Source organism: Phaseolus vulgaris, chromosome 8 (genome assembly GCF_051622355.1).
Source record: "Phaseolus vulgaris cultivar YP4 chromosome 8, ASM5162235v1, whole genome shotgun sequence".
Lineage (NCBI taxonomy): Eukaryota > Viridiplantae > Streptophyta > Magnoliopsida > Fabales > Fabaceae > Phaseolus > Phaseolus vulgaris.
In genome coordinates this window covers 54289762-54300193 of record NC_143505.1, presented here as the reverse complement: position 1 = coordinate 54300193, position 10432 = coordinate 54289762, and the positions used below count along the sequence as shown (strand labels likewise).

General features: G+C 27.6%; 1 protein-coding gene and 1 long non-coding RNA gene across 3 annotated transcripts; one reads left to right on the top strand and one right to left on the bottom strand.

The window, feature by feature from the left end:
* Positions 1-593: 593 nt before the first annotated feature.
* LOC137826900 (uncharacterized) lies at positions 594-4187 on the bottom strand. Its single transcript, XM_068633057.2, has 8 exons — positions 4064-4187; positions 3821-3947; positions 3350-3694; positions 2584-2694; positions 2286-2333; positions 1941-1979; positions 1337-1767; positions 594-1227 (listed from the first exon to the last, which is right to left on the bottom strand). The coding sequence occupies exons 2-8, from the start codon at positions 3942-3944 to the stop codon at positions 640-642; spliced, it is 1686 nt and encodes a 561-aa protein (XP_068489158.1). The 5' UTR covers positions 3945-3947; positions 4064-4187; the 3' UTR covers positions 594-639.
* A 2821-nt stretch (positions 4188-7008) lies between these two features.
* Positions 7009-9452, top strand: LOC137824429 (uncharacterized). 2 transcript variants are annotated; one of them, XR_011083253.2, is made up of 6 exons: positions 7034-7231; positions 8294-8356; positions 8764-8859; positions 9029-9124; positions 9203-9292; positions 9364-9452. It is a non-coding gene; the product is annotated as an uncharacterized LOC137824429 (long non-coding RNA). The 2 variants fall into 2 exon arrangements; XR_016515095.1 differs by lacking the exon at positions 8294-8356 and having other exon boundaries at positions 7009-7231.
* The last annotated feature ends 980 nt before the right edge of the window (positions 9453-10432 follow it).

The window sequence follows — 10432 nt, the reverse complement described above, 5'->3', positions numbered from 1 at the left end:
TGTTATATTGTGAGGCTTTTTTATGTAATGCTTTTGTTTTAGATGACTTTTTTTGCTCTTAAAATTACTATCTGGAGGAGGTCCACATTTGAACTAACTAGTGGTAGAATTTTGTTAAGTTTTTTTTTAAAAGGGTTAGAGTACTTTTAACACTTCCATTTATTTAATTCTTTTTATTGATAAAAGAAATCAATTACAAATTTCATGGTAACATTTATTTGTAATGGTTATGCTGAAATAGGATTCCTTAACATGCACACCCCTTTTGAAAAACAACCACATATTGAATACATATGGAGAATCTTATGGCCAAGCTAAGAACATACAATGTTCTGTAACTTGAAAAAACATGAAAGACAGATTCAAGAAATCTAACATACAACAAAACTAGGCATATAGGTTTGAACATTAAGTGTTCTATATATATAAATAAAACTCTTGAACATTGCATCTTCAATCCCGAAAGAAGAAATCCCTTAAATAGGATTCAAAATGGATCTTATTTTTAATAATCTCATCAAACTCAAACACAAACTTTATTGTTTCACAAACAAATGATACACAATCATGTGGAGTAATTAAAACACAGAAAATTAGGATAAAAAACACTTAAAGACTGGTTTCTATTTAAAAAAATTGTCATGAAAATTTTTGAAGTCGGCTAGCCCATTTTTTATGTCGGAGAAACCGGCGTTCCCATCTCTTGTTATATTTTTTCAATCCAAAAATAATAAAACAAATTAATGTGAAACCCCCCATTGAAGTCACTAAATAAGAAACCCACTTGGTTGCGTGAGCAAATATGAGATAGGATGTTGCAATGAAAGCCACAACCATAGCAGCAACGGAGATGATTAGGAGCGAACTTCCATATGCCAAGGTGAGATTTAGTGATACGGCAAATTCACTACGTGCAAATCTTGAAGAAGTGAAATTTGACAAGAAACAGATGGTGGACGTACAAGAACTGAATAATGCGAATGCGTTTGTGACGATGAAGACGATGAACCAGCTATTGTTCTTGTCACCTGGAACAGTGAGAGCAGCTCCAAATGCTACTGTAGCAACAAGCGTTGACACAATCATCCCAGAATCCGCTATTCCTTTCGCTACTTCTTTGATATCATTTGATAACTGTTTGTGTTCATCACAAAATACCTCAACTGGTCTCTTCCCCTTCTTGTTTCTTGCACTCCTTAATTCACGAGGAACGTGACTCTTCACTTTCTGTTTATCAACAAAAAGTATGTGAAGATTTGTGGAACTGATGTCTTCAAATACAATAGAATAGTAATAAAGAATGATTGAATAAGAATAGGGAAATGAATTAATTCACCTTGAACCATTTGAGAGCTTTTTGCATTTGAAGGTATGGATTTAAACCTGAGAATGATTGGAATTGAACTGAAAAAAGCGCAGCCATGTGTAGAACGTTGTTACCTTCATTGTCCACTGCTCCTACTAACTGCTCTTTCCGATTATTTACACGCTTATCAGAGAATGCACGACGTCGATGTAGACAAAGCAAGTGCAGTAGGTTCCGTCCTTCAGGGTCCTTTACGGTCGTGAGTATTGTAATATAATCTAAAAAAGTGTCTATTACTTGATCATGGCTTTCTGATTTTATTGCATCAAACAACGCTACCGAGGGTTCAGTAATCAACGCAAAAATCTCTTCCCTTCTCAATTTTTTAACTTCAGCCCATATCCTTTTCAGCAATACAATACCAGTTCCTCCACTATCTTTCTCCTCCTCCAATTTCATGTCTAAAGAAAGAAAAATTTAAATTAAAAACCTTTTTTTTTTGTTTTATTTCCTTTTAGAAAGTTCTATATTTTACTCCTCACTTCAAATTAAAACTGCAAATATTTGCTTTGCTATATATGAGACTAATAATATAATAAAATTAATTAAGAAACAAAATGGAAATGAAGCTTACCTGAAACATTTTCGATTAAGTCATTATCCTCGTCGTCCTCTAATTCCATGTATAAAGAAAGAAAAAAGTTAAATTAAAAATTGATCTTGTATTAAGCACCACTTTTTTTTTATATATATTTCTATTTAGAAAGTTATATATTTTACTCCTCACTTCAAATTAAAACTGCAAATATTTGCTCATCAGCTGCTATACGTTTGTATTTATGAGACTAATAATTTAATAAATATCTAATCCATTACCATTATAACAACTGTTTATCGACAATTAAGGAATAGTTCTTGCTTTTTTTTTTATGCATAAATTTCTAAATTAATTAAGAACCAAAATGGAAATGAAGCTTACCTGTAACATGTGCGACTTCAGTATCCTTGTTGTCCTCTAATTCCATGCCTAAAGAAAGGAAAAAGTTAAATTAAAAACCATTTTTTTTAATTTCTATTTAGAAAGTTCTATATTTTACTCCTCACTTCAAAGTTTAAGGTTCAAATATTTGCTCATCAGTTGCTATAGGTTTGTATTTATGAGACTAATAATCCATTACCATTATAACACTGAATATCGACAATTAAGGAGTAATTCTTGCCTTTTGTATGCATAAATTTCTAAATTAATTAACAACCAAAATGGAAATGAAGCTTACTTAGAACTGTTGCAGGCTTCCGCGCCAGCATATGCAATGCTGTTAGCTGCTTTTCATCTCTTGCAGTGCTCAATTTAATGGGACATTTTTCAAATATTATGATGGCCACATCTGTCAAATGCACAAATTAAATAGCGATGATGAACATGTACAAGGCTGTCAGAAATAGTAATTACAAAATGTATCATAAAAAATAAGTTAATATGCATGAGTATTACTTTTATTCAAGTATTCGAAGGTAGAACAAAATGTATCATTTTTAATTTTCTCTATTCTCCTCTCTATTTTTCTAATAAAGGAAAGCAAAAAGTCCAACTAAATTCAAATTTATACATTGAATCTGATCAGAGTTTCGATCAAAATAATTTGAACTGATCATTAAATTTTTGAGTTCTAGTGAATTAAACCGAATGATAGATAACATATAAATTTAAAGGGGACACAGAAGGTGTCCCAATCCTTTAAACAAAATCCACAAAATAAACATTGATCTTCTAACCTTCTATGTCTCTAATACAACCCTGCACTAATGTTAAAAACAAAACAAATATCTACAGCTAAGAAGACCCATATGCAACAGCAGTACATACACAGGACAGCACTAGTCACCACGCACTATGCATCACCCTAAAATCACATAAACACAGCACTATAAAATTCAATTGGTTGAGTTGGTAAACATGATAATATAACAAGTAGTAAAAGATAATAATTAGATAAGAAAGGGAGTAAACAAGGATGTTTGATTAGTTGTAGATGCACTTACCAAACATGTTGTTGCTAATGGTCATGAAAAAGAGTTTTTCAATATCCTTGTAAGCCATTTTGTCAAGAAGATGTTGCTGAGAGCATAAATGTTTCACTATTCTGTGGTGGCGAGATAAAGCAGCCAAGTGAACTGCAAGCATCTCTTCGGAGTTTGGTATTAGCTGCTCTTCTATCTTCATAAACTTAATCAACTCTTGAACAAAAGTAGTGTTCCCTGCACCTGCTGCTACATGAAGAGCTGTGTCGCCAGATCCAGTCAATCCAATGCGTACACTATTTCGATCATTTTTAACAATGGCTTCCATTTCACCCCACTCACCCATGTATGCATGCCAGTACATATCTGCAATCCTTTCAAACTTAATTTTAGTCACTGTAATTTTAATCACTATATATATATATATATATATGTATATCTCATCTTCTTTAGAACTCAAATCAATCTACCAATATTATTGTATGAAAAAACCTGATGGTGTGACAGCATGTGAAGTAGCAACAGGGGGATGAGTTTGGTGATGGCTCAGATAATCTCGTGCTTTAGTAATCTCAATGTTGGACTCGTCCCAAGCTTCCACATCAGGATTCATCATTTTCTAACCAAAATGAAAGGCTCAAACTTTAATTTACCTAAGAGAATAGCACAAGTAATAGTAGAAGCTAAAGAGTAGAGAGAATAAAGAAGAAGAAGTGAAAGTGATGAGAAGTTTACGAGTGGTGATCTTGTAGAAGGAAGGTGTGTTGATGGTGAATGAAATATTATTGTTGCAGTGCAAGAGACCCCTCTTTCTACCACTATTTATTCTTTTCTGTTCTTCAAACTTCCTCTTGCTGTTTAAACATTGTTCCTGCATGCCCTTTTATAGTTACACAAAATTGATTTTTTTTTATGAATTTTGTTAGGCCTTAGGATTCTTTTCTGTAATAAAAGTATTTTTTTTATATATATGAAAACTGAAAATTTGAATTGTTAAATGTACGGAAAAATTATTGATAATATGAATGGAAGTTGGAAATTTAATGATAAAGTAAAAAATAAATAAATAAAATGTATAATAATAATAATCGATTGGTTAATAATGTATAAATTGTTTTTTCGATATCAAAGGACCTATAATATTTTTTTTTCTCATTTATTGGAACCAAAAGTAACAAGGGAAAAGCAAGAGAATGGTATTCCAAAATTAAAACCGAAGGACTATTAAATTCCTAAAGTAAAGGAGAGGGAGAGGTGGTTCCAAATGTAAAGGTACACCATTCTCTCCAAATTCTTAAATTCATCTATTTCCATATCTAGAAGCTCGTGGAAGGTAATAACAACAAGGGTCAATTACAAGCATCTTAGAAAAACTAGATAAAAAAAAACAACTTTCTTGAATTAAAAACTTACTACAAGCATTGAAAATTATTCATCCAAGCTCATTGCCAAAGTTTTACATTATGATGATGGCCAAGTTAACCTAAAAAGCTTGTTATAATTGTTTGATATATAATTTGTTTGAGGTTGTAACATTAATTGTACATGTGTTTCTATCTCATCAAACTATATCTATATTTGGATTTCTATTTCATCAATGATGTGTATGTTGGACTCAGGTAAGTGGATTTTGGAATTTAGTTTTGCAAAGTAAACTAGTATTCCATTCTAATGCATTTTATATGCACTAATCATAATTAGTTGTAGAAATTTTGTAACGGATAAAGATAAGTAAGATTAATAATATATAAGTAAAAAAAAATTATAGATTTATTTATTGTCTTACGATTTTGAGTTAAAAATATTTATTTATTATTTATTGATGTTAAATATTTTGCTTTTTTATATATCATATTTGTTTAAGTAATTTTAAACGATAAAAAGATTATCTCAAGACCCATTTAATGTTTGTTATTGGAGAGAAGTAATAAAAAAGTTTAAGCTCGAAAAAAAATCTAGATCCATTAAAGAATTATTTAAACAGCATACATATATATTCTAGATAATGAGTTTTATGTTTTTGTAAGTTTTCGTTGTAATGTTGTGAACATTTTCTAAATAAGAAATACTCTTTTCGTGTCAAAGTAAATGTAAATTAACAAAATATATATATATATATATATATATATATATATATCACTTGTTAAAATACATTTAATTACAATAATATCATTATCTTAATAAATACAATATTTTATCTGTGGTAATATAATTTTTGTAATTTATTTGGGAAAACTAAAGATACAATATTAAACTAAAGATATAATGCTAAGACTCGATCAAAATTACATTCTTCCGGGATCGTCTCAGGTGTTAACTTAACACCGTCATACCACAGATGAGTAATATTCATCCAATCCATTTCATTGATGTGTATCCGCTTGCCACAAATTTCAATGACAAGTTCACCAAGAGGTGTGATCTTCGGATTTGTATAAAACACTCACACCAAAATGTACCATCTCTGGCTCGTCGTATTGGTTACCCGAATTCATAATGTTATCCACGAAAGGTAGAACTTTGATCCAGAGCCATGATTATGGATAAATGTCAATACAACATACCGAATACGGTTACTGTTTCGGTGTAAAATTATACCAATACACTTACCCTAATATCTAATTTTAAATAATTATAATAAACATTTTATTAGAAATGACTTTATCATTTAATTTATCTAATATAACAAAATAAATATAAACTAACAAAATTATAATTTCATCAATCAAGAAATAAATATATTTTCTCTTAACTTTTTTTGTTTTAGGGTTTTAGTACAATACTATTTTAAATTACATTTACATTCTGTAACAATAAAAAATAAAAAATTGTATAACATTATTATTATTATTATTTTTAATTACGTATGTAACAATAAAACTTTCTATAACATTATTAATTTCTATAAAAACTTCTGTTAGCATTTATTATTTATAACATGTCAAATTTGTATTAATGCATTATGTCAAAAATATTAACTATAAATAAATAAATAAATGTATTATTTATAAATAATTTAATTTTAAAAAATATAAAAAATAAAATTCCAAAATTCTATTTCTATTTCTATTCTGTAAAAATAATAATTTCAAATAAATAAATCTATTTTTTATAAACAATTTGATGTTCCAAAAATATTAACACACTACAAGAAAATGATTGAATGGTGACTAATTTAGAAACTAAAAAAATAGTTTCTATGGTAACTAATTTAGATACCATCTTATAAACTAAAAAAAATTTATTACTAAAATGGTATCTATTATTAATAAAAAATATAATATAATTAGATACTATATTTTTGGTAACTAATAATAAAAATATATTTATAGAAACCAATTTTTTAGTCTCTTATTAAAATGTAATTAGAAACATTTTTTAGTCACTTTTAATCTATTTTAGAAACTAATTTTTTGTTTTTTAAAAATAATAAAATTAGAAACTAATTTTGTAGTTTCTAATCATCATATATTAAATACTTAAATTTTTAGTTACTATTATTTAAATTTATATACTAATTTTGGAATAATTAAATTTTATAAAATTAATTATTAATTTATAAAATATTTTAAATTAATATAAATAAATTTACTAATTTATTAATTTTAGTATAATATTAAAATAATTGATATCAATTTAATTTTTTTAAATTTGAGAGCAAATATTCTGCAGGATTTTTAATTTCAAAATTTTATCTCTCTAACTTTTCTTCTCATCTCTCACTCTCAACAACTCTGCAACTGGAACTGCGCACCCTGCGAGTGGAACCGCGCACCGCACCCTACGACGACACCCTGCTACGTCACCCTGCGACGGAAACACACTCGCGACGGCAACGCACCCGCAACCGTAACGCACCCGCGACGGCAACGCACCCAACGGCAACGCACTCTGCTTATCATCGTAAGTTTCATTCTCGCTCCATTATTTCATGCTCCATTTTCGATCTTTGTCTTTAATTTTTTTCTTGCTCATCGAAGCTTCACAACTTTACTCATTGTATCTTCCCCATCTTAAAACCCTAAATTCGGTTAAAACCCTAATTTCGGTTATCATGTTTGTTGTATTTCCTAAAAATACTCACGGAGAGTTAGTTCTTAAGGAGAACTCATGTATCTTTTAATTCTTAAGGAGAAATCAGATTTGATTGAAGATACAAATTGATACACCACGCACATGAGCAACATTTAGTAGTTTAAGTTTTAATGAGTTATTATAATGTAAACATTTAAAAGTTATAGAAACATTTTCACGGTTACTGTTGGCTCTGAATGAAGCACAACTGCAACTAAAATGCATTCAAATTGTTGTGCTTGTTATGTTAGCCGATTTGCCATTTGTTTTCAATGTGATTAAAATTTGAGAAATTATAACTTGCCAATTGAAACACTTTCAGTTTGTGGATGATTGGTGAATGATTCAATGAATAAATAAGAAATATGTCAAAAACTTCACAAATATATTTTTCTTTTGTTGATTAATTAATTATTCTATTGTTATTTGTTGTCACTTGCAGTGTCCTAACAACAGAAAGCAAATTTTCTGTTTTGAAGATCAGTTTACACTGAGTCTTTTGCTATTTGTTTTCTTTAGTTCACATTGAGTTTTATTCTGAATGAAATTTTGTCCCCTGTTTAAACGTGTTCTTTATTAGATTCGGAAAGCTTTACATATAGATTTTGAAATAGTGAGTTGTGTTGTTTCTAATATCATCAACCTTGAAACACAGAATATTATATAGAATTGTATTTGCCAAAACTAATAATGCAGTTCTTTTTTGGCTGGGCATGGTGAAGAATATGATGTGAAATTTGCTTGTTACTGGTTCCTTCTCTTATTACTAGCTAGCAATGTGCTATGTTTTCAATGCAATCTATGTATTTTCTCTTCAGTTGCTTGTCCATTATTCTTTTCTGTCTTGAGAAATCAATACTAATAATAACATATGGATATCATCTTCTGCAGGCATCGGTGTATTGTTCATTACAAGTCGTTTTACCTCCCATTAAGTATTATTATCCCTTTTTGGTATAACCTCACAATTTTTGGTTTCCTCCTTGTTCGTTTCTTATAAATACTAATGTTAAATAACTATCAGTCGCCCAATAGTTTACACTGCTAGAATCTTTAATGTTTTTCTAATTAAACTAGGAAACAGATAATGAAATGCATATGATGTTATTCAGTTCGATATGTTTCTAAAGAGTTATTACTTAAAAGAAGTTTTATTTTTTTTATTATTATCTATTTGATTCATTTAAAATGGTTCTATAAGCTATCATACAACTGAATATAAAGTTTGATATGTTTTTAATGAGTGTCACTTAAAAGAAGATGTCTTTCTATTATCTATGTGATTAATTTCCATCAGTTCTGTAGGCCACTCGAATATATGATATGTTATTTATCCATGTATATATCTGCTTCTTACTCAGGTTGCATGTGCATTGCTCATGGTGGGTGAGAATCTGGATAACCATGTTGATGTAAAGAACATTCTTGTTGAGATGGGAATATATTTTCAAGTATAGGTAATATCTTTGCTGGTATATTTGACCTCTTCTCTTAAGGCCATTTAGACTCTAGAATGATGTGTGTCTGTGTCTACCTTATACTTTCACTATGTATCAGCTTAAAATATTTTATAAAAACTGTACTTTAACCTATCTTTTCCCTTGACTTTCCCCCCTCTAATTTTAGGATGATTATTTGGATTGCTTTGGGGATCTGAAACAATTGGAAAGGTGAGCATATGATTATTTGGATTGTTTTGGGGATCCTGAAACAATTGGAAAGGTGAGCATCCTGGACAATTAATGGATACTAGAAACATCAATTTCTCTATAATCTCATTCTAGTTATCTATGGGACCAGATAGGTACAAATATTGAAGATTTTAAATGCTCTTGCTCAGTTGCAAAAGCTTTGGAACTTAGCAATGAACAACAAAAGAAAGTTCAATATGTAAGTGATCATCTTAGTATATCCCGCATTTTTCTTATGAATAGACTACACTAAATGACTAATTTTCGCAGTTTGCAGGGCAACTAGCAAAGCAGTTCAAGCTGTATTGAAGTCTTTTTGGCTAAGATTTACACTTGATAAAAAATAAAAAATAAAAAAAATAAAAAAAAATAAATAAATAAAAATAAATATAAATATAAATATAAATATAAATATAAATATAAATATAAATATAAATATAAATATAAATATAAATATAAATATAAATATAAATATAAATATAAATATAAATATAAATATAAATATAAATATAAATATAAATATAAATATAAATATAAATATAAATATAAATATAAATATAAATATAAATATAAATATAAATATAAATATAAATATAAATATAAATATAAATATAAATATAAATATAAATATAAATATAAATATAAATATAAATATAAATATAAATATAAATATAAATAATAAATATAAAAAACAAATAATAATAATAATAATAATAATAATAATAAATATTTTATAATAAATTATATTATTTAGAAACTAATATAGTGACTTTTTTGTATTTATATATTTGGTCACTAAATAAGTTTTTATATATTTTGGTTACTAAATTGGTTGTTAATTTGGTTTCTATATAATTGGTCACTAAATTAGTTTCTATATATTTGGTCACTAAATTGGTTTTTATTTAATGGTAACTAAATTGATTTCTAAATTAGAATCTAAATTGGTATCTAAAATTAGCGACCATGATTTTAGCCACTTAAGATTATTAGTTTCTAAATTAGTCTCGAATTAAGTTAGTGACTAATTTTATCCTTTTAGAAACCAAAAATTTAGTTTGTAAAATCACTAGTGACATATTAGTAAAACATTTAATTTATTATGTAATCTTTTTCTGTTTTTTATATGTAAATTATGAAAAATAAATTATATATATTTTCATAACATTATAAAATGAAAAAAAAAATTATAAATATAACATTCAAAATTTGTATTTCCATTCTATAAAAATAATCATTTCAAATAAATAAATATTTTTTTTATAAAACATTAAATGTTAAAAAAATATTAACTATCTACACATATTATTAAAAAATCGAATTTATTATGTAATCTTTT

Excerpts from the sequence above, each read along its gene's own strand:
- LOC137826900 (XM_068633057.2), bottom strand. The coding sequence starts at position 3,944 with ATGATGAATCCTGATGTGGAAGCTTGGGACGAGTCCAACATTGAGATT. Across the intron at positions 2,334-2,583 it reads GAAGCCTGCAACAGTTCTAA|GCATGGAATTAGAGGACAAC; the intron begins GTAAGCTTCATT and ends TCCTTTCTTTAG. Across the intron at positions 1,228-1,336 it reads AAGCTCTCAAATGGTTCAAG|AAAGTGAAGAGTCACGTTCC; the intron begins GTGAATTAATTC and ends GTTGATAAACAG.